The sequence below is a fragment of the Drosophila serrata genome, unplaced genomic scaffold (assembly GCF_035046125.1).
Source record: "Drosophila serrata isolate PLE 108 unplaced genomic scaffold, ASM3504612v1 contig_334, whole genome shotgun sequence".
Taxonomy (NCBI): domain Eukaryota; kingdom Metazoa; phylum Arthropoda; class Insecta; order Diptera; family Drosophilidae; genus Drosophila; species Drosophila serrata.
In genome coordinates this window covers 271,682-295,430 of record NW_028257232.1, presented here as the reverse complement: position 1 = coordinate 295,430, position 23,749 = coordinate 271,682, and the positions used below count along the sequence as shown (strand labels likewise).

Here is a 23,749-nt window from a genome sequence, read left to right as displayed (position 1 = left end):
GAGTGCTCTATTGCTGCCTCTGTGGAACACACTTCAATATCCTAATGGACTCCCATAAGTAGGCAACAATAAAGTAACTAAGTAAATAAGTTCATGGACGAGCATTTCGAGGATAAATCGGAAAATTTATGACCTTAGAAGCCCCAAAAATACGTGGGTTCGATGGGAGAAAACTTTGAAGCGGCGAAGTAGCGAAAAAGCGCTAAGTGTCAACACATTTCAAACTCAATTTAGTGTAAATGATTGCGGCAATTAAGTGGAAGACAATGAACAGAGACATTTCCCTTTGAGAAGCTGGTTTCTTCAGCATGAGCTCTCCGGGAGAATGGCTTAATGCAAAAAAAATAGATTATTGATCCGGAGCATTATTGAAATATATCCCTTCCGGCTTTCTTACATCGCTCCGTACTCTTCCTTCAACTTTCAGGGCATCCAGCCACGCTCCTTCACCGTGAGCGCCACCGAGGATGTTGCCAATGTGTCGCCCTGCGAGATGGAGTCCATTATAAATCAACTGATGAACCCCAGTCCTGAGTACCAGCTACACGTAAGTCACCTTCTGCTGCAGCATCCGTATTTATCCCAGACGTGAAAGGATTTATTTCTTCCGCCGATGTTGGAGGGCAACATCTGCCCGAGCTTTGAATTTAAATTGCTTTTTGCCTTTCCTCCATTCCAAAAATGTCTTTGTCCTTAGGCCTCCGCCTTGCGCAATCAGTTGAAGAACGTACTCCGTGAACGCCAGCTGGCCGTGGGCGAAGAGCAACCGCTGGGTGAGTACTCCGACTATGTGGAGGAGGACAAGCGCTCGGTGGCCGCCTTGGCTGCCCAGGGGCTTTTAAATGCCCCGAAGAGGAGTCTCGCCACCCTGGCCAAGAACGGACAGCTGCCCACCGCAGAGCCGGGTGAGGACTATGCCGATGCGGACTCTGGCGAACCGAGTGAGCAGAAGCGGTACATCGGCTCGCTGGCCAGAGCCGGTGGGCTGATGACCTACGGCAAGCGAAATGTGGGCACTTTGGCTCGCGACTTCCAGCTCCCGATACCAAACGGAAAGCGCAACCTGGCCACCCTGGCCCGGCTGCAAAGTGCTCCCTCCACGCACCGCGAGCAACCCAAGCGGAATGTGGCCGCCGTTGCTAGATACAACTCTCAGCAGCATCATAATCAACGGGCCAGCGCCGAGAAGAGAAACCTGGGCGCCCTAAAATCCTCCCCAGTGCACGGAGTCCAGCAGAAGCGCGAGGACGAGGAGATGCTCCTTCCCGCCGCCGCTCCCGACTATGCCGATCCAATGCAGAGCTACTGGTGGTACCCCAGTTATGCTGGCTATGCCGATCTGGACTGGAACGATTATCGTCGGGCGGAGAAGCGTTTCTTAGGTAAGTATTCTATGCCAGCAAGCTGGAGGAGCGCGATGAGTTCAGCCGCTCATCCCCGCAAGACTGCACAATCTTCGGCTGGCCGAGGATATGTTTTTGATTCCCGGACACGAACTTCATTTGAACAACTTAACTCAGCACCTGCACCTTAGCTAGCGGCTATGCGGCACCTTTTTAGCACAGTTCTGTACATTCGTTTACATATAATTATTTTATTACACAAAAGACACCTCCAAGGATCCCGAGTTGTTCGGCATCGAGCATGGTAACGATGCCAATGCCGCAGTCGCTGTCGTCGAGGAGGCGGAGTTGCAGCCCGAGGAGCAGTTGCCAGCACCGCAGAAGCGCCACATTGGTGCCGTGTACCGCTCCGGATTCCTGCCCAGCTACCGCTACCTGCGCAGCCCAACCATAGGAGGCGGCGGTGGCTACGGCGGGGCCGGGGGGCGTTTCAGTCGCTCGGGACGTGACGCCAGGCAATTTGTATGAGTAAATGGCGATGGTTCGATGTGTGCTGCACTACTTACTTTTGTTTTCTTTATTTCCTTCCTCTCTGTTCTCTGTTCTCTGCTTCTCCATTTATCTGTTGTGGACTCACTATACTCGTATGATTGTGTTCTTGGCCTGAGTTGAAGTTTTAGATATAGTTATAGTGCTTTCGGAGGACTCCTCTGTGTGACCCTCCAGAGGTAGTGAATGTACTCGTCCTTAGTTGTCGGCGGTTTTGGATTCGGAAATAGCATGGTACTCCTCAATGTTCATTTCTAATGTGAGAATTGCTAAATTGTGTTGAGTTTTTATTATTCCAGCTTGGAAAGTGGCGTGGCTCGACCTCTTTTAACTGAATTATCCTTGCGACAATCAGGAGAATCGCTCACGTTTCCTCCAGCATTTGAATGAATTTTTCTTTCATTGAAACTGTTCTCGGAAATTTGATTTCCGTACATTTTCCAAAATTGTGCCGTTTGCTTAGGGTTTTCCGGCTCTTTTCTGCACGAGTCTTATTGCGTGCTTGGGATAATCGGCTAATTTCCGGCACTTTGTCTGCCCCTTAGCTTTGTTGAGCTTTAAAATAAATCCGTATAAGTCCTACATGCCTCTTCTGCACTAATGTGGGAGACAAGTTGCATTTAAATAAGTCTGTTCCATCCGGTATACATTAATTTCATTTAAAGCAGCCGAAAAGTTGGCAACACTTTGACTCAGTTGTCGCTAGGTGGCTCCATAAGAGTGATGTAGATTCAATGCATTCAAAGAGACCCTTAAGGAAAACTTATTTCTAAAAAAATAATACCCTGAAAGGGTGTAAATAAATAGATTCTTTTATCAATAACGAATGTATATAAAGCCCGAGCCATCACACACATGTTTGTGGAAAATGATTATCTGTACACATATGTATTCAAATTCAATTAGAATAATTTATAAATTCATTTTGTTTGTGGTGTTACTACTTATAATCAGTTTGCATTGGCATGTTTACCCTCATTGGCATGATGTGGTCCTACTATGGAAACTTTAACTCTATTTGATTTGGTCATTTTGTGTTACTTAAGCCTCTTTTTCGTAGTTTGGCTCTGACGGGTTTTTCGCAAGAATCGACTGCATCCTGCACCTACCATATAGTGTTGACTGAGGGTCCATTCTGTCTAGCCGTAGAGAACTCGTGTGAAATGTCCGTTGGCGATTAGGTGAAACAATAAACGTTCTCTCCCACACACAGGTCGGGTACTTCCCCCAACACGAGCGACTGCGTCAACCCACCGCAGCCGTTTGTAAGCAGTGTTTCATTCCCAACCAACCGATGATCAACTGGAGCGGAGCTGGCATACGCGGCCGACTGTCCAAGTACTACGTGGACCCGGAGGGAGTGACCAGTAACTCGCTGCCCACGGGAAATGCGAGGAGTTCTTCGTCCACTCGGTCGTTTGTGCGATCTGGAGCTCCTGCCTATCCGCCCTTCCACACCTGGGGCACTCCGCCGCGTATCACAGCCCTGCACCGACGCGAATTTCGACGCAACTTGGACAATTACGAATACTAAATATTGACAATATTATGCTAAATTATACGGTACCGATTACACGGCACCGGATTAAAGTAAAGTTTCAGTATCCGTTACCGGAATGTAGGACAATGCAGTACCACTAAACTTATTAAATGTAGATCCCGCGTTATCGAAGTTATCAAAGTCACACACAACACCTGCTGCACCCCCGACCGACACATGGCCCGAGAGTGAGCAATCGAGGGCCGCAGTCGGAGGTGCCACTCTGTATCGCTGTAACTCTCAATGTATAAACTATATTTACCAAAAACTGAAGTAACTGATATCAGTGCAAAGCATAGGAACGACTAACGATTAATATCATAGCCAGTCATATCGTCTCTATAATTTAAAAAATCGAGGGTATCATCAAGTTAGTGCCAATGCCGTACCTTGCTCGGAGAACGAGAACCCTTACCTTTCCTTCGTCGCTAATAGTGTACTAATACCAGCTTAGGTTCCTTTTCCTCAAGGTCTTTTATGTGTATATGACAATAAATATTTACTAACCCTAGTCCAAAGCTAAGTATTGCCACCAACGATCATGAATAAATATGAGAGTGTTAACAAACTGCGTCAAAGACAATAAAATTTGGTGACAGGAAAACAAATATCGATTTACATATACATTATTATACTATATATATATATATATACAAATATGTATTTCCGACAATAAACAATAAATACTGACAATAAAGTATATAAAATATTAATCAAGGGTATCATGTATTTCATTACAAGGCATATTTGGATTGATTTTAGCCCTTTCAAATTACTAGAAAAAGTCCTTGTAATACGAAAGAAATTTAAATAAACATATTCACTGTGTGTAATAATAAGTCTGATGTTGTCAATAATTAACTTAAACGATTATGTATTTTCAAATCAAAGTATTCAAAATGCTAAAACACATCTAATTATTTACTACAAAATATTTACTTCTATTATATATGAAAATTATCTGCGCACGCGTGCATGAGATTGAGCTTCGAAGTCACGAACGGAGCTAGTACTCGCGCCGAAATTATCCACCAATTATCAAAGTTATATATATCTGTGTACACACTATGTATATCTTATAAAACTATTGCAAATATATACACATATTACTGGTTTGTTCCTACAATACAGGATACGGCTTTAATTGGGGACTTACATAGGGGTTCTTAATTCACCACCAAAGAAAGGTTGCAACGACTCTTGATTAAACTATATTTATTATTTCTTTGATTAAGATTAAATTTCATGTATCTAGTTTGTTGAACAATATAGTCTGAATCTAATAAATATAAATATATTTACATATATCGGTTCAAATGCTGCCAGCCTTAATGCGCCTCTGAAAGCCATGTAATGCCCAGGCAGTAAGCAAAGTAATCTTAAATTATAGCCAAGCCGATACTTTCCATATTCACGTTTCAGGAGTGTAAATAGTTACCTAACACTCTATACGTCTCAGCCTCTGCCTCAGCCTCTGCTGATAATTGAAATGCATGAAACTAACACGAAAATCGATAGGTTACTACTCTACGACTTATGACCAGTACTTGGCCTGGCCCTGTGCCGGCAAGGGGTGATTGTGGTTGTAGGCAGCCGCCGCTGCTGCGTTCCCGTGAGCCGCTGCAGCGGCATAGTCGTTGAGCTGGTGCTGGGCCACATGGGCATTGTAGTTGGCCGCGGCCACCGCCGTCTGGTTCAGATGGTAGGCGGCCTGCGACCAGTTCGAGGGTGACTGGGACTCCAGCTTTGAGTAGTCGCTCAGGTGCAGCGAGGGCGAGATCTTGGAAACACTGTCGGCGGTCAGCTTGGAGAAGTCATCTATTGACAGTTTAGAGTAGTCTGTAAGGGGATAGGTGGAATAGGTTATAAAGACGGAAAGGTTAATCAGTTAAGAGACAGGACTTTTTGACGAGGGAGTGTCTCCGGAAGAAACCTAGTATAGGTCACTCACCTTGATGGTAGTAGTTTTGACTGCCAAAGTGTCCGGGCTGTGCGAAGCCGCCTGGGAATCCGTGCTGGGCCGCACTCTGAACCAAGTCGTAGCCTCCCATCTGAGTGTGGTGATGCGCCGCCGCAGCAGCCGCTGCTGCACTGTGATGGGAGCTAGGGGCGTGAGCCGTATGATGCACTGCCTCGTTCATGCCTGCTCCGTTGGCGGTGGTTCCTGGTGCCGGGCTGTAGCCCGCCATGGAGCCTACTCCGAGGGGGCCAAAGCCCAGAGGAGCAGTGGCTCCGCTTGGACCCACCCCGACACCCACGCCCACACTGGAGCTGCCGCCACTGTTCATGGGGGAGAGACCAGAGCTTGACCCACCCGAGTGCTTGCGAAGACGGGCCCGGCGATTGGAGAACCAGACTTGGATACGAGCCTCGGTGAGGCCAGTGGTCTGGGCCAGCTCCTCTCGGGTATAGACATCCGGATACTGGGTGCGGGCAAAGGCCCGCTCCAGAGCCTCCAGCTGCTCGGCGGTAAAGGTGGTGCGGGAACGGCGCTGCTTGCGCTTCAACGGAATCCCAGGCTCCGACTCCGTCTCACTCATGTCCGAGTCGCGGCCTGCAACGATGGGAAAACGATTCGGGTTAAATTAAAGGCATTGAGGGGAGCTCTAAAATTATTAACGCCTTGTAAAAGGCCATAAAATTCTCCACACCCCTTGAAAATAAAACATATTCGGCGACTTGATCTCCGGATTCAATGAATAGGGGCCACCGACGTGGATCGCCGGCGATCGTGTGACCCCCGATCATAGTCCCATCTCCATCTCCATGTGAATGGGAGTCCACTTTCAATACGCGCCATTGCATATTAATTGAAACGTCAGGGAGCGCAGCAAATCTGTCAAAGCCACCGACGATCCCACAGAAGGCACTCTACTCCAGGGACTCCGGCAGTTATATAGAGAGGGGGCGTTGCCGCAGGCAGCTCGTAAAAGTCACAGCATTGACAAGTGACACAATATATCACGTTACACAAGAAGATGATCGGCAAGTTGTCAGCGGCCATGGGGGAGTGCGCCAATTAACTTCGGCATCTGCTTACGAAAGGGAACCCGGGAAAAGCCGCTGTCATTGGCAATCGGGCTTGAAGCGCGGCGTGTGGCGGCGGCGGCGGAGCCACACTACAAGGAACACGGCCATGCCAAATTATTTGGAGAGCTCATTACACAATAAGCCACGGGTTCGGGGCGGAGCGGAGGAGTCGCAACCCTTAACGGCTTGGGATCAAAGCGGAGCAGCAGTCGCCTTTGCGGGAATTATTCAACAAGATCACAAACTCGTTTTTCAAAGGACTTCGTTTAGGATTAGGACCCAGCGCGTCCAGATCCCGCTGTGACCACTATTTGTGGGACTTCTGGCGAAGCGGAAATACTACGGCACTTGATTAAATTTATCGTCCCTTCGTGGGTCTGTGTGTGGCATAGGGTCTCCTACTTGGGAACTGATATTGCGGTCAAAGTATTGGCCTGTTAATCTTTTCCGGTCTTTCAGGCGATATTATTAATTGACATTACGAATTATATGATTTCCGGTTACCTGTTCTGATCTGATTAATGGGAGTTTTATCAAACGGAACTGGCACTGGTCTAATCCCTGAGCCATTATCAATAATAACCTGGCCCTCATGCAAATTATCGGAATGGGATTTGCAGGGTATTTCATAATTTGTTGTTGGCGCGGTTATGAGCTTAGGCGACGACCCACAGGCCACACCCAAAATCCCCTTAAGCGAAACCTCACAACGGAACGGAGCTCGGAACGCCCACTTTTTAGTTGGACCTATGGTCCAATAAAGAAGTCGATAAATTCACATGTGTATTAAATGGGATGGAATTGAAATGGATGAATCTGAATGATAATATACAGAAGTTCGACTATTAATCTTTCAACACGCGAAACAATAAAACTTAATTATACGATATAGGGGGGTCGGTTCGGATCGGGTTCCTGGAGCATCGAAGACCCATTGGAGCCGGCCCGCGAGCCGTGGTAATTCGTGAAGACAAAGCGATGCAGCGGGACAGGGAAACGACAGAAGAAAAGGTGGAAGGCAGAAAAATCAATTAGTTTTTAAATGTTAAACATTTTATTAATTTGTTGCTACTTGCCCATCCATGCCAAGGGAGCGGGAGCCAGCGAAAGAAAGAAATCAATCCAGCGGCGACCCAGACAAAGGCCTTTTTATTTTGGCACCAACTCCAACCGGCAGGGTACCACTTTGGCTACTGTGGAGCCGAGCTACGACTTTGAATTTCTGGGCTTTCTTTTCGGTGACCGGTGACCTGACTTCGGTGGAAAACCGTTTGAGGCCCTAAGCTTTGATAAATTACTGCGGTTTCGTAATCTGGGCAGGTATTCCATCATCTCCGATGACGTTCAAGTTGTGTTCCCGAACAGCAGGTAGGCGCTGCCTTGTGTGGCCCCGGCCCCAAAGGTGGCAAAGTGCAAAAGGCAAGCGGTCATTTCCCATGCCGTTGAGTGTGTGTGTGTGTGCTTATTTTTAGAGTCCAATCACTTTTGATGGACAATTGCTGCACAAAAATCAATCGGTACTCTGTCCATTATCTTACTGGGGGTCAATATAAGCTGGAAACCCCCAGCACTGTCATCAATCAACAGTCCTGACACCGAATCTACGGCCTAAATTGATGCATTTAATGCAATGCGACCAGCAAATGAAAACGCATTTTCGATTGGAGCGGGGAAGAGGTGAGAAACCCTTTTTCCGCGGGAGAACACGGGACCGACCGCCTGTCAAATGTCAGTTTCGAGAACGCGCTCCCTGTCTCGGAGCCGCAGGTTTGGGATTTGACATATCTTGGGCGCGAATGACACGTACCTGACCAAAGGGGTAACCCCAATTCCAGTCCCAATGCCAAGCCCGAACCGAAACCCATACCCAAGCCCTCAAGCTCAACGCGGCTCATTTCAGTTCGGCGCGACTCAGCCGTATGTTATTTCTTAAGTCTTAAGATCCATGTCAGCATAAGGATTACAGGAGCTTTAAAAGTAATGCCGCTCACATGGGTTAGGTTTAACAGCGAAGGAAAAGCATGTTATGCTGCCAGAGTCTTAACAATTTGGCCGAAATATATTATTTTTGAACAATACATGATGGGGGAGAAAAGTATACTTATGTCAGAAAAAACCATTTTGCTCTGCACAAATGAAAATTTGTGCAAAGCGCTGCGGTTTTGGGTTAAAACCAAACATTCTATTTACTATCTCCCTTCACTATCCTTAGTACCAACTCCCTCTTTGCACTTATATTTTTATAGCCTTGCAGGGTATTATAATATCAGTCAGAAGCTTCTAACGCTCTCAGAAGTCATTTCCGTATGCAGATTTATAAGCCTAACAAAAACTTGCATAGGACAGCTTTTCGAATAAAAAATAATAGATTTTTTGATTATGAGTTTTTTAAACTTTAATTTATTAATTAATTGCAAGCTCTAAGGGTATACACACTTATTGTTTGGCATTCAAATGGCTCGTTCTTTTTTTACCAAAGTAAATGATAATGAAAATACAACGCATATTGGGTTTATTATCCCCCCTCTACTAGTCCTAAGAATGGAATATTTTAAGGGCCATTATAAAGATTCCGAGAGCGAATTTATTTCAGGAAATCGTATTAGTTTACCGATAAAAAATTCAAACGCCCTCGCAAAGGAAAATACAAATGAGAAGACCACTAAATACCATGTTTAAATTAAAATTAAATTTCCCGCCGAGTCCCATTTAAACTAATTTACAAAAGTCGCCAAGGCTTTCATGTTGGGTACATGGTAAAGAGGCCGAAATTAGTTATAATCATAATCCGGCGGCAGAAGAAACGTAATTATTGGAATCGGGGGAAATCGGAGGAGTCCGGGGTCGTGCCAGAATGAAATGAAACTAATTTAAATAACAATGCACACAAACACTTGATCAAAACAAATCCCAGATGAACAGAACGAAAGAGAGGTCAGGAACGAGGGAAAGGAATGCCCAGAGGAAGCGGGACGGAACGGTGGTTAAAGTGTGATAATACGTTAATAAAATATTTTGTAGCTCATCAACAAAAACGACTCCGGCGCAGATCCAGGCTCAGGAGGGGCTGTGCAGCAGTGCATTGAAGGCGGTGGAACGCATTCACGAGAGTCGGGCCGGGCCACAATGAGATCAAACGGAACGCTCCAGGACACCCTGGTGGGCATTAAAGACGCCGCCCCGGATCGGTGCATTTGAAGTCGAAGCGATGCTTTTGTTACGTTGACACTTTTTTCGGGCATGAACGATTTTAATGGGTTTTCGAGTCGAACAAATGAGCCAGCCACTGGATCAACGGGCCATATGTGTGAGATAGGGTCACCTCGGGAGCGGGCTCGGTATTCGGGCCTCGGAGTCGGTGCTGATGTTGGCAGGGTTAGAGACCACTGCACGCACATGCAAGGATAGCGCACTACAATTTTGCGCAATCACTGCCGTCGAAGGCAAGGGCCTTCGGCAGTCATTTGTCATGTGACACTGCAGGAATGCTCTTCTAGTCCTCTTCTCTTCTCCCTATATCTCTAGCTATCTCTCTTCGACATCTCCTTGCGGTTGCATTAGAGGTGTGAACTGCCAAAACAGGATTACTTGCCTTCGCCCTTCGGCCATTGCATAGTAATTTTAATTCGGAAAGCAGTCCTATGCTTGTTTTTGTTATGCTAATAAATCTGCATAATTCATTTAAAATTTAAAAAATTAAAACTTTTGCCAATTTTTACGATGTAACCCCTTATAAGATTTTGAAAAAAAATCCATAAAAATTGATTTCCTCTTATGCATGCCTAGAAAGATTCGCCTGTTGATGCTGATCATTGATATATATAGTTTATAAATGTGAATTTTTGGCCGATTTTTGCAAATTTTCATGATGTAACCCCTTTCCTTTTTTTACAAAAATGGGAAATTTCTGAAAAAAAAAATTTTCGGCCGGAAATGGTTTAAAAGATTCGCCTGTTGATGCTGATCAAGAATATATATGATTTATAGGGTCGGAAATGACTCCTTCACTATCTTTTAAGCTTCTGACTAAAGGTCCATTACCATTTTTTAACCGAAATTAACAATATTTTTATATGAAATTTTTCGACAAATCAAAATTTAAAAATTTCATAACTAAGCCAAAAACGCATTAATTTCAATTCGGAAAGCGGCAGTATGTTAATTTTTAGCAGGTTTACAAAACTGCATACTCCATTTAAAATGTGAATTTTTGGCCGATTTTTGCAAATTTTCATGATGTAACCCCTTTCTTTTTTTTCGAAAAATGGGAAATTTCTGAAAAAAAAATTTTTTCGATCGGAGATGGCTTAAAAGATTTGCCTGTTGATGCTGATCAAGAATATATATGATTTATAGGGTCGGAAATGACTCCTTCACTTTCTTTTAAGCTTCTGACTGAAGGTCCATTACCATTTTTGTACCGAAATTAACAATATTTTTACATGAAATTTTTCGACAAATCAAAATTTAAAAATTTCATAACTAAGCCAAAAACGCATTAATTTCAATTCGGAAAGCGGCAGTATGTTAATTTTTAGCAGGTTTACAAAACTGCATACTCCATTTAAAATGTGATTTTTTGGCCGATTTTCGCAAATTTTCATGATGTAACCCCTTTCCTTTTTTCCGAAAAATGGGAAATTTCTGGAAAAAAATTTTTTCGATCGGAGATGGCTTAAAAGATTCGCCTGTTGATGCTGATCAAGAATATATATGATTTATAGGGTCGGAAATGACTCCTTCACTTTCTTTTAAGCTTCTGACTGAAGGTCCATTACCATTTTTTTACCGAAATTAACAATATTTTTACATGAAATTTTTCGACAAATCAAAATTTAAAAATTTCATAACTAAGCCAAAAACGCATTAATTTCAATTCGGAAAGCGGCAGTATGTTAATTTTTAGCAGGTTTACAAAACTGCATACTCCATTTAAAATGTGATTTTTTGGCCGATTTTCGCAAATTTTCATGATGTAACCCCTTTCCTTTTTTCCGAAAAATGGGAAATTTCTGGAAAAAAATTTTTTCGATCGGAGATGGCTTAAAAGATTCGCCTGTTGATTCTGATCAAGAATATATATGATTTATAGGGTCGGAAATGACTCCTTCACTTTCTTTTAAGCTTCTGACTGAAGGTCCATTACCATTTTTGTACCGAAATTAACAATATTTTTACATGAAATTTTTCGACAAATCAAAATTTAAAAATTTCATAACTAAGCCAAAAACGCATTAATTTCAATTCGGAAAGCGGCAGTATGTTAATTTTTAGCAGGTTTACAAAACTGCATACTCCATTTAAAATGTGATTTTTTGGCCGATTTTCGCAAATTTTCATGATGTAACCCCTTTCCTTTTTTCCGAAAAATGGGAAATTTCTGGAAAAAAATTTTTTCGATCGGAGATGGCTTAAAAGATTCGCCTGTTGATGCTGATCAAGAATATATATGATTTATAGGGTCGGAAAGGACTCCTTCACTTTCTTTTAAGCTTCTGACTGAAGGTCCATTACCATTTTTGTACCGAAATTAACAATATTTTTACATGAAATTTTTCGACAAATCAAAATTTAAAAATTTCATAACTAAGCCAAAAACGCATTAATTTCAATTCGGAAAGCGGCAGTATGTTAATTTTTAGCAGGTTTACAAAACTGCATACTCCATTTAAAATGTGATTTTTTGGCCGATTTTTCGCAAATTTTCATGATGTAACCCCTTTCCTTTTTTCCGAAAAATGGGAAATTTCTGGAAAAAAATTTTTTCGATCGGAGATGGCTTAAAAGATTCGCCTGTTGATTCTGATCAAGAATATATATGATTTATAGGGTCGGAAATGACTCCTTCACTTTCTTTTAAGCTTCTGACTGAAGGTCCATTACCATTTTTGTACCGAAATTAACAATATTTTTACATGAAATTTTTCGACAAATCAAAATTTAAAAATTTCATAACTAAGCCAAAAACGCATTAATTTCAATTCGGAAAGCGGCAGTATGTTAATTTTTAGCAGGTTTACAAAACTGCATACTCCATTTAAAATGTGATTTTTTGGCCGATTTTCGCAAATTTTCATGATGTAACCCCTTTCCTTTTTTCAGAAAAATGGGAAATTTCTGGAAAAAAATTTTTTCGACCGGAGATGGCTTAAAAGATTCGCCTGTTGATGCTGATCAAGAATATATATGATTTATAGGGTCGGAAAGGACTCCTTCACTTTCTTTTAAGCTTCTGACTGAAGGTCCATTACCATTTTTTAACCGAAATGCCGAATGGCCGATTTTTGCAAATTTTCATGATTTTCATGAACCCCTTTCCTTTTTTTCAGAAAATGGGAAATTTCTGAAAAAAAAATTTTTCGCCCAGATATAGCTAGAAAGATTCGCCTGTTGATGCTGATCAAGAATATATATGATTTGTAGGGTCGGAAATGACTCCTTCACTTTCTTTTAAGCTTCTGACTGAAGGTCCATTACCATTTTTGTATCGAAATTAACAATATTTTATATATGAAATTTTTCGACAAATCAAAATTTAAAAATTTCATAACTAAGCCAAAAACGCATTAATTTCAATTCGGAAAGCGGCAGTATGTTAATTTTTAGCAGGTTTACAAAACTGCATACTCCATTTAAAATGTGAATTTTTGGCCGATTTTTGCAAATTTTCATGATGTAACCCCTTTCCTTTTTTCCCAAAAATGGGAAATTTCTGGAAAAAAATTTTTTCGATCGGAGATGGCTTAAAAGATTCGCCTGTTGATGCTGATCAAGAATATATATGATTTATAGGGTCGGAAAGGACTCCTTCACTTTCTTTTAAGCTTCTGACTGAAGGTCCATTACCATTTTTGTACCGAAATTAACAATATTTTTACATGAAATTTTTCGACAAATCAAAATTTAAAAATTTCATAACTAAGCCAAAAACGCATTAATTTCAATTCGGAAAGCGGCAGTATGTTAATTTTTAGCAGGTTTACAAAACTGCATACTCCATTTAAAATGTGATTTTTTGGCCGATTTTCGCAAATTTTCATGATGTAACCCCTTTCCTTTTTTCCGAAAAATGGGAAATTTCTGGAAAAAAATTTTTTCGATCGGAGATGGCTTAAAAGATTCGCCTGTTGATGCTGATCAAGAATATATATGATTTATAGGGTCGGAAATGACTCCTTCACTTTCTTTTAAGCTTCTGACTGAAGGTCCATTACCATTTTTTTACCGAAATTAACAATATTTTTACATGAAATTTTTCGACAAATCAAAATTTAAAAATTTCATAACTAAGCCAAAAACGCATTAATTTCAATTCGGAAAGCGGCAGTATGTTAATTTTTAGCAGGTTTACAAAACTGCATACTCCATTTAAAATGTGATTTTTTGGCCGATTTTCGCAAATTTTCATGATGTAACCCCTTTCCTTTTTTCCCAAAAATGGGAAATTTCTGGAAAAAAATTTTTTCGATCGGAGATGGCTTAAAAGATTCGCCTGTTGATGCTGATCAAGAATATATATGATTTATAGGGTCTGAAATGACTTCTTCACTGTCTTTTAAGCTTCTGACTAAAGGTCCATTACCATTTTTTAACCGAAATTAACAATATTTTTATATGAAATTTTTCGACAAATCAAAATTTAAAAATTTCATAACTAAGCCAAAAACGCATTAATTTCAATTCGGAAAGCGGCAGTATGTTAATTTTTAGCAGGTTTACAAAACTGCATACTCCATTGAAAATGTGAATTTTTGGCCGATTTTTGCAAATTTTCATGATGTAACCCCTTTCCTTTTTTTACAAAAATGGGAAATTTCTGAAAAAAAATTTTTTCGGCCGGAGATGGCTTAAAAGATTCGCCTGTTGATGCTGATCAAGAATATATATGATTTATAGGGTCGGAAATGACTCCTTCACTATCTTTTAAGCTTCTGACTGAAGGTCCATTACCATTTTTTAACCGAAATTAACAATATTTTTATATGAAATTTTTCGACAAATCAAAATTTAAAAATTTCATAACTAAGCCAAAAACGCATTAATTTCAATTCGGAAAGCGGCAGTATGTTAATTTTTAGCAGGTTTACAAAACTGCATACTCCATTTAAAATGTGATTTTTTGGCCGATTTTCGCAAATTTTCATGATGTAACCCCTTTCCTTTTTTCAGAAAAATGGGAAATTTCTGAAAAAAAATTTTTTCGACCGGAGATGGCTTAAAAGATTCGCCTGTTGATGCTGATCAAGAATATATATAATTCATAGGGTCGGAAATGACTCCTTCACTATCTTTTAAGCTTCTGACTAAAGGTCCATTACCATTTTTTAACCGAAATGCCGAATGGCCGATTTTTGCAAATTTTCATGATTTTCATGAACCCCTTTCCTTTTTTTCAGAAAATGGGAAATTTCTGAAAAAAAAATTTTTCGCCCAGATATAGCTAGAAAGATTCGCCTGTTGATGCTGATCAAGAATATATATGATTTGTAGGGTCGGAAATGTCTCCTTCACTTTCTTTTAAGCTTCTGACTGAAGGTGCAATACCATTTTTATATCGGAATTAACAATATTTTATTTTTAAAATTTTACGACAAATCAAAATTTAAAAATTTCATAACTAAGCCAAAAACGCATTAATTTCAATTCGGAAAGCGACAGTATGTTAATTTTTAGCATGTTTACAAAACTGCATACTCCATTTAAAATGTGAATTTTTGGCCGATTTTTGCAAATTTTCATGATGTAACCCCTTTCCTTTTTTTACAAAAATGGGAAATTTCTGAAAAAAAATTTTTTCGGCCGGAGATGGCTTAAAAGATTCGCCTGTTGATGCTGATCAAGAATATATATGATTTATAGGGTCGGAAATGACTCCTTCACTTTCTTTTAAGCTTCTGACTGAAGGTCCATTACCATTTTTTAACCGAAATTAACAATATTTTTATATGAAATTTTTCGACAAATCAAAATTTAAAAATTTCATAACTAAGCCAAAAACGCATTAATTTCAATTCGGAAAGCGACAGTATGTTAATTTTTAGCAGGTTTACAAAACTGCATACTCCATTTAAAATGTGAATTTTTGGCCGATTTTTGCAAATTTTCATGATGTAACCCCTTTCCTTTTTTTACAAAAATGGGAAATTTCTGGAAAAAATTTTTTTCGGCCGGAGATGGCTTAAAAGATTCGCCTGTTGATGCTGATCAAGAATATATATGATTTATAGGGTCGGAAATGACTCCTTCACTTTCTTTTAAGCTTCTGACTGAAGGTCCATTACCATTTTTTAACCGAAATTAACAATATTTTTACATGAAATTTTTCGACAAATCAAAATTTAAAAATTTCATAACTAAGCCAAAAACGCATTAATTTCAATTCGGAAAGCGGCAGTATGTTAATTTTTAGCAGGTTAACAAAACTGCATACTCCATTTAAAATGTGAATTTTTGGCCGATTTTTGCAAATTTTCATGATGTAACCCCTTTCCTTTTTTTACAAAAATGGGAAATTTCTGAAAAAAATTTTTTTCGGCCGGAGATGGCTTAAAAGATTCGCCTGTTGATGCTGATCAAGAATATATATGATTTATAGGGTCGGAAATGACTCCTTCACTTTCTTTTAAGCTTCTGACTGAAGGTCCATTACCATTTTTTAACTGAAATTAACAATATCTTTATATGAAATTTTTCGACAAATCAAAATTGTAAAATTTCATAACTAAGCCAAAAACGCATTAATTTCAATTCGGAAAGCGGCAGTATGTTAATTTTTAGCAGGTTTACAAAACTGCATACTCCATTGAAAATGTGAATTTTTGGCCGATTTTTGCAAATTTTCATGATGTAACCCCTTTCTTTTTTAAAAAAAATGGGAAATTTCTGGAAAAATTTTTTTCGGCCGGAGATGGCTTAAAAGATTTGCCTGTTGATGCTGATCAAGAATATATATGATTTATAGGGTCGGAAATGACTCCTTCACTTTCTTTTAAGCTTCTGACTGAAGGTCCATTACCATTTTTTAACCGAAATTAACAATATTTTTATATGAAATTTTTCGACAAATCAAAATTTAAAAATTTCATAACTAAGCCAAAAACGCATTAATTTCAATTCGGAAAGCGGCAGTATGTTAATTTTTAGCAGGTTTACAAAACTGCATACTCCATTTAAAATGTGAATTTTTGGCCGATTTTTGCAAATTTTCATGATGTAACCCCTTCCTTTAAAAAAAAAAATGGGAAATTTCTGGAAAATTTTTTTTCGTCCGGAGATGGCTTAAAAGATTTGCCTGTTGATGCTGATCAAGAATATATATGATTTATAGGGTCGGAAATGACTCCTTCACTTTCTTTTAAGCTTCTGAGTGAAGGTCCATTACCATTTTTTATCCGAAATTAACAATATTTTTTAAAGAAATTTTTCGCCAAATCAAAATTTAAATATTTCATAACTAATCCAAAAAATCATCATCAAATCAAGCAGCCATGTGATAGTTTTTAGGAGGGTAATAAACCTGCATACTCATTTTTAAATGTAAAAAAATCACAATTTTTGCCAATTTTAGCGATGTAACCCCCTATAAAATGTTGAAACCTTTCCCTAAAACATTTTATACATCCCCTTCATATCGTATCGTATCAGTACTGGATTTTCTGTAAATAATTGAACCTGTTTTGCACTCGCAACGATTGCAGGATCAGCCAGGACCCTTCGCACTGCTGCCGCATTGTCTAGTCCTGGGCCGTATTTATCGGGGAGAGTATTTTGAAAATAGCCATGGCCTTTCCCACAGCGGCTCTCTTGATGCCATTGTTCCGGCCACTAATTGCCACAAGTGTTCTGCTCGGTTTTTCTTTCTCATCGGCTCTGGGTCCCTCGTTGACTTCTTCGTGCCGGTGTTTTGGCATTTGATTTCTTTGTGTTGCGTCACTTTCTTCGCTCCCTGAGTGGGCCGGACTTGGACCTGCCTGAGATCGCACTAAATAAAACAAATCGCATGCGTATTTATCAGTCACGGTCCCGAGATCCGAGTCAGACAGCTTGGCTATTGTCAGACGTCTCGGTGGAGGCGTTCCCTGCATTTACCGGTGTGTTTGTTGTGCCTTCAAGGGGCGTGGTGACCAGTATTTATCAGTATCAGTACTTATCAAGCTGCAGGTTTCGGAGAAGTGTGGACGACGTCGCATCGGATTCCGAATAATTTACACGATGCCTTCGACCCACTCTAGAGAGAGGTACGTAGGGAAGCCGATCAAAAATTGCCAGATCTGAATCATAATTAGCTGGCTTTGTTCCCTCACCTTCTTCTTCCACAAACCACCTTTAATTATTCCGATATAATACAGTTTAAATTGGTATTTTTAGGTGGGGATCTCTATCGGGGCTGACGCTGGGGCAGGCATCTGTCGGAAGCTATCAATGCTCTTAATAACATCATTATTGTCACCCAACTTATTTCGTTATATTGGTAGCCCCCACTCAATTTGCTCTTTCTTTTTTGTCGGGGTATATTCAGCTATTATTGGGTATTTCATATATTTCCAGCGTTTTTTCGGTATTTGCGAGATCAAAGTGAGCCGACGACAGTGGGGGCTTTGTAGTTGGGGAAGCTGGGAAAGAGTCTCCGAGTTGGACGTGGACGTGGATGTGGACGTGGAGGTTGGTCGGTTGTATAAATTGTACAAAATCCAAATCAAACGAAATTATACGCGAAATATAAGATGGAGGAACATATTTAATAATGCATAATTTCAATTTCGGCCTCCACAGGTGAGAAGGGGCAGGAGTCACCTGGTCGCCGGCAAAGAAGGCGTTGATTACAGGCAACGGGCACCGACTTTGTTATCCCGGGACCCAGTCCCTCAGTCCCAGGTCTTATATCTCAGATCCCAAAGATTCCAGCACAGCTGGGGTTTCGGATGTGTCTCTGCGCAACCTTTCCGTTTGGGGTTGTGATTGCGACCTAGCCGCCACTTCTGGCCAGCCACAAGGCCATAATGATGGAGCAGGAAGGGTCTTTCTGTCTGCGAGCACGCGGGAATCAATGATGATGGGAGGGCGTTTGCTTATTATACGCTTCGACAACATAATGAGTACCCTTACTTGGGGCATATACATTTTATATTTGTACGATTTCAGCCCGGAGTTAAGTAGCCCGAGCGTACAGGTGCTTCACGTCGGCTTAACGTGGAGCCTGGGCAGGTCAAATATTCTGCTCTTACTCAACTTCTTCAGGATTTTCACCTGAAAGTGCAATTTTCGCACACGAATTTTGAATAAAAAAGAGAAAGGAACAACAGGACACATGACTTCCTTCCAAGGGCGAAAGACCTAAGTATTCGTACAGCATACATTGATCGAATGCAAGTCAGAGTCATTGTCGGCTTGTAGTCCCACACAAAGAGACAAAGTCAAGGTGACGTCTATGGGAATCCCCTGCGGGCCATTGTGAGGCGGGATCTGTGTTGTGACAGCCCGAGGTCGGCAAAATATCAGAGGATGTCGGCAAAAACTGACAATTGCCAAAAAAGAGGGCATAGCAAAGTATATCGATTGTCGATCCTAATTGAAAAAGCCAAGTACAGTGCGAGGGATCATACAAAACAATTTCCTAACCAATTTTCCAAATGCCGAACTCTCTGGCTTTGACCCCGCCGGTCGTTTATCGGATGACTATGCATATTTAGTCCGATTATTGGCTCCGATCATGGGACAGAAGAGCGGTCGAGGTTCGAGGTCTCACGCAAGACAGAGGAAAGCAGGGTTATTAGCTCTGGTTGAGACTGGGCAAAAGAATCTCAAACCTCTAGACCCGAGACTCGACTGGTGTACTTTTGATTCTCAGGTGTCATCATCTACACCTATTTCGGCCGTAGTGTATAGCCAACAAGCGATCGAGATCGTTATCGTATCGGCCAGAGATCCATTGTAGTCTTTTTCTTTCTCCCCTCGTTTTCCATTCCGAGCGGCTTTTATCTAAGTTTAAGTCGCTGGTTCTAAGACGATCAAAGCCATATTGCCGCCGCCACCAGCTCAGTTTGTTGATTTGAGCTACAAATGATTTGATGATGATTTTCCGAAATGATCAAATAAATTATCGGTGAATTTCACAGCGAGATAGATTCCCTTGTTCCCGGTACCCGGTACCCTGTACCCGGTCCTCCGTCTCCTCCCCGACGCTTTCCAATGGGCGTTGCTTACCTCCAAGTATTCCGTGTATGGTGTAGTCCTTCCGACCATCTTCGCTGCCGCGGTCGTTTCCGCGCAACAAGCGGCTGATAGACGACGTCGAAGGGGGATCCGCAAAGCCCTCCTAAGAGAGAAAGTTTTCTGATTAGAAATGGGTTTATAATTCGGTTTTATCTTAAATCGATTCATAGTCTAACATGAACCAGGTACAGTTAAGATAAGGCGGATGCCTCTGCAAGCCTCTTCTGAAGCTACTGTTCCCATAGGGGACAATGCACTTGGAAAGCTCTGACATTAATGCCACAGAGACCTGGCAGCTGTTTGTGTTTGGACAATTTACATGTAGCGTTTCCCCTGCCTCCGTTGGTTGGTAATCCAATTAGGGAAATGTCAAGCCGAGAGTTAGGCCATGGATGAGATTTATCTCTATCTGGCGTTGGCCCTTGTCGCGTGTTGTGTCAAGAGGCGGGACAAGTGCTGAGATGCTGAAGAATCAGCTACGGGAATGGAAACAAATTGCAAGAAATGGCATGACGTGAAGTTAAGCTTCCACATGCAAAGTTAAGCTCTTTCCTTTGACTCGCTGTACAAGGGCTTGACCTCCCGCTCAGCACCTAATGGCGCTTTCCGGGCAGAAATTAAATTAGAATTAGAAATTAAAGAAAAACACTCTTAAGCCCGATCACCAAATCAATCCGCACAGCGATCATGGAAACCCTCTCCTTCAAAACCGAAAACTGTCAGATTTCATTAGAGTGACATGTCGGCTTCCAGAAACTGTGCGACACGAAGTCATCTCTCTGGAAGTGAGGGCCCAGTTCTGGGCACTGGATGCAGTCCGCGTATGCCGCAGACAGTGACCCAGAGTGTCAGGCGATACTCAAATGGACTGGCATGTGCCGCAAACATTTTCATGATTAATAAAAAATTATTTTTCCACTAACGAAATTATCGTGGAGCGACGGGAAAGGGGCTGTGGCTAATTCCCCGATGAACAAAGGTGGCATAACTGGCACCTCATAGACAAGACAGCGAGACCAGACAGCTTGAGACGCCGGCCACGGAAACCGAAACTGACATTTTGTCCAGACTGGATTTGGATTGGAATGGATGCTGGCTGGATGGCTGGGTGCGCTGTCTAGTTGGTCTTCTACTGGCTACTGGCTCCTATTTCTATTGAATGTGTCATGGGAACAACAACAGAAATGTGTTTTGATTTTCAACTGGACTTTGTTGGGTTATTTATGACCGCAAAGCTGGAATGGGGGCTGAGCCGGAGACCGGTTGCTGCACGGCTGCTGGAATGTGTGACGGCTAATCTTGGGGAAACTGACAACTGGATACCAATTCCAATCCCGACCCAAAACTGTTCTGAGGCGAGCCCCCGACTGTGAGGTAAGGTTTCTGCCTGCGACTTCTGGCTTAACAATTTCAATTGAAATTTAATTAATTAGTTGACAGTCGGATTGACACTTGACTGCGCTTAAACTTGACCAAATCGCTGTGGATTTTGTTAACAAAATGTCGACCCCTTTTTCGGTCTCTGCTAGCTTTTTTGTTTTGTATAATTTACAGGTGCCTCTTGTGTTTTTTAATAATTAGGTTTCCTGGAAACAGTTTGTCAGCGGGTCATAAATATTTTAGGGATTAAGACTGAGACCCCAGGATAAGCTAGAGTGCAATAGCAGCGCCTGAAATCAATCACGATCGTCGAACAAGATGTATCTGCATCGATTGGGAGGAGCCATGGCCAAGACGGCTAGAATGGAATGGGTGGAAGAAGGCCGTAAGGGGCTCACAGCATATCCTAATTAAGCGTGAAGCGCACCTGGGGCAGTGTTCTGCCCGGACAGAGCGATGAGCACTCTTCCGGCTATGATAACTATATATATATAGTATATATACTGGTCGATCGTATCGATGGTCTTCTGAATCGTATCGCCCCATAAAGTGTGGCTAATTGAGGCTTCAAAAAAAGAGCGAGACGATAGCCGCCAAAAGGGGCTGGCGCATGAATACACGATCTCTTGTCCTCGTATTCGCGGAGATCACCCGCCTTCTCGAATCTCGCCGAAAGGCTAAACAAGCCTTATCCATCCATATATGTGGCTAGGAGGAGCTGATCCCGACAGCTGGCCGCTCAAAGTTGGCGTAGGTTCAGAACTGAGCTCGAGCCCCATCTCAACTTTCGACTTTGTTTTTCCCACTGATCCGATGTATCTGTGTACTCTCATCTTTCTTTCAATTCAAGGCTAATAATACATAGGTCGGTGTTGTCGAATGTGAAAAGCTTTTTGACCGGGGTTTTCCCTTGTCTCCGAAAAGTAACTGGATGTCACAAAACTGGCTTTGTTGGTTTCACAAATCGTCCATTAAAACGTGACTTGTATTAAGTGCATCTGGTGGGAAGTGTGGGCAATGTTTTTTTATCCCACTGGCACCAAACATTGTCATATTTGCTTTTGCCTCTAAGTTGCATGTCAAACAGGCGGTTTGGAGCGATGTCCCTAGGGAACATAAACATATATTCTCTTTTTGCACCTTGTCGCCGCCTCAAGGATAAAACACAATCGATGCCGATGCCGACACAGGCAAGACGACAACAACGACGACTCTTTATGGTTTAATCGATTTCTTAACGGTTTGGGTGGCAAGCAAAATTTGTCGTCGCCGTTGTACAACAAATTTGTCAATGAGAGAGCGGCTAAGTTCAAAATCGGTCCTCGGTCCTTGGTCCTTGGACCATTTTTGGGCCATCTGGCCAGCCGGTAAATGTATGCAAAAAGGACCGGACCGGTGTTAGTGTCGGAAGCGAAGAAGTAGACAACGTGCCATAACAAAGCCAGCGGGTGGCCAGAGTCTGCCACGTGACTTTTCGGAAAACGGAAGTAGGATGCTGACGAACGGAATCTCTGGTTTGCATGGCATTTTCTGTGTCTGAAAATAATGGCATGCGGTCTCTGACAAAGCCTCCTTTGTTTTGGCACATTTATTGCTTCCTGCAGTTTTGCCGGTGCGGCTGCGATTGCAACTGGCTACCCACCTTGATCAGCTTCTCGCGTATCTCCCAACTGAATATCCCGGCATTTTCCTTCCGCAGCTCATCAATACGCGTCTCGATCTCCGGTGAGGTGACCTTCGGCTTAGATCCACCTATTACGCCCGGCCTGATGGAGCCCGTCTCCTGGTAACGGTTCAAGATCTTTGACACACAACCGTGGGAGACTCGTAACTGACGGGAAATCACACAGGGACGAACTCCACTGGCCGCCATTTCCACGATCTTCAGGCGAATGTGATTGGGCAGCGGGCGACCATTGATAAAGACGCCCCCGAGCTGGTTGACGCGACCTTGTCCTGTAACAAAAATTCATCATGAAAAAAATTGTGGTACTTGTTACTTAGACCAAGATCTAATTTAATTACCAAACCATTGTCGTACAATTTTAAGAAGGATTTGAACAGGAGAAAACATACCTTGAAAGGGATAACCTGCGAATAGGGGTCGCAACGAGTTGGCGCTGGACATATCCATTGTCCGGATCCAATCTGCTTCCCGATAACTTAAGAACTAAACTGATGCCTCACTTTAGGATGAACTGGCTTTGGTTTTGGCTTTGAACTAGTGCCTCAGAGTCGATATAGTTGCACAAAAGATGGTAAGTATTCTCTACAGTTAATCACTTGGAAGCTGGCCAAAAGGCTCCACTCCATCACGCTTCCGACGGAAGTTCGCAACTCCGATCCCAACCCGACAGGCAGCGGCGACAATCGAACTCGGACGCAGCGGGATTTTTCTTGGAATTACGCGCGCTTCGGCGATCAAACAGCACGAGACTTGCAATGCAACTAAAGAGAAGCGCGAGCATAAATTAACGAAGGCCGGCCGGGTCCGGGCTGTGTCGACGACTACTCCACAATGAGATCGCTCCATAAACTGGTTTCCGCGGCAACCCACCACCACCACTGTCGAGCTGGAGTCGTAGATGCTGGCTTCGGATGAGGAGAGCGAGAGCAGCTTTCGCGCCCACCTCTCGGTGGTTGATAGCGCCACGCCGCTTCAGGTATAGATACTCGGATACCCACATACAATATG

General features: G+C 42.2%; 2 protein-coding genes and 1 long non-coding RNA gene across 7 annotated transcripts in view; 2 read left to right on the top strand and 1 right to left on the bottom strand.

Annotated features, from left to right (window-relative positions):
• The window catches only part of LOC147642893 (uncharacterized), a 1,444-nt gene extending 1,240 nt beyond the window's left edge, over positions 1 to 204 (top strand). The window contains exon 3 of one of the 2 annotated variants that reach the window (XR_015272792.1): positions 63 to 204. This is a non-coding gene — a long non-coding RNA (uncharacterized LOC147642893). Of the gene's footprint in view, positions 1 to 59 lie in introns of both variants that reach the window. The other variant, XR_015272791.1, reaches the window with a different exon arrangement.
• The window catches only part of Nplp1 (Neuropeptide-like precursor 1), an 11,163-nt gene extending 6,603 nt beyond the window's left edge, over positions 1 to 4,560 (top strand). Inside the window, exons 3-6 of one of the 4 annotated variants that reach the window (XM_086837697.1) lie at positions 428 to 547; positions 698 to 1,382; positions 1,609 to 1,884; positions 3,106 to 4,560. In XM_086837697.1, coding sequence (XP_086693823.1) covers positions 428 to 547; positions 698 to 1,382; positions 1,609 to 1,871 — 1,068 coding nt within the window. In that variant the 3' untranslated portion in view covers positions 1,872 to 1,884; positions 3,106 to 4,560. The remainder of the gene's footprint in view (positions 1 to 427; positions 548 to 697; positions 1,383 to 1,608; positions 1,885 to 3,105) is intronic. The other 3 variants (XM_086837695.1, XM_086837696.1, XM_086837699.1) reach the window with 3 other exon arrangements.
• gsb-n (paired box protein gooseberry-neuro) lies at positions 4,209 to 23,749 on the bottom strand. The gene is made up of 5 exons (XM_020947899.2): positions 23,131 to 23,749; positions 22,697 to 23,010; positions 19,666 to 19,777; positions 5,384 to 5,986; positions 4,209 to 5,271 (listed from the first exon to the last, which is right to left on the bottom strand). The coding sequence occupies exons 1-5, from the start codon at positions 23,186 to 23,188 to the stop codon at positions 4,967 to 4,969; spliced, it is 1,392 nt and encodes a 463-aa protein (XP_020803558.2). The 5' UTR covers positions 23,189 to 23,749; the 3' UTR covers positions 4,209 to 4,966.

Excerpts from the sequence above, each read along its gene's own strand:
- gsb-n (XM_020947899.2), bottom strand. The coding sequence starts at position 23,188 with ATGGATATGTCCAGCGCCAACTCGTTGCGACCCCTATTCGCAGGTTAT. Across the intron at positions 5,987-19,665 it reads CATACACGGAATACTTGGAG|GCCGCGACTCGGACATGAGT; the intron begins GTAAGCAACGCC and ends CCATCGTTGCAG. Across the intron at positions 5,272-5,383 it reads TCAAAACTACTACCATCAAG|ACTACTCTAAACTGTCAATA; the intron begins GTGAGTGACCTA and ends ATCCCCTTACAG.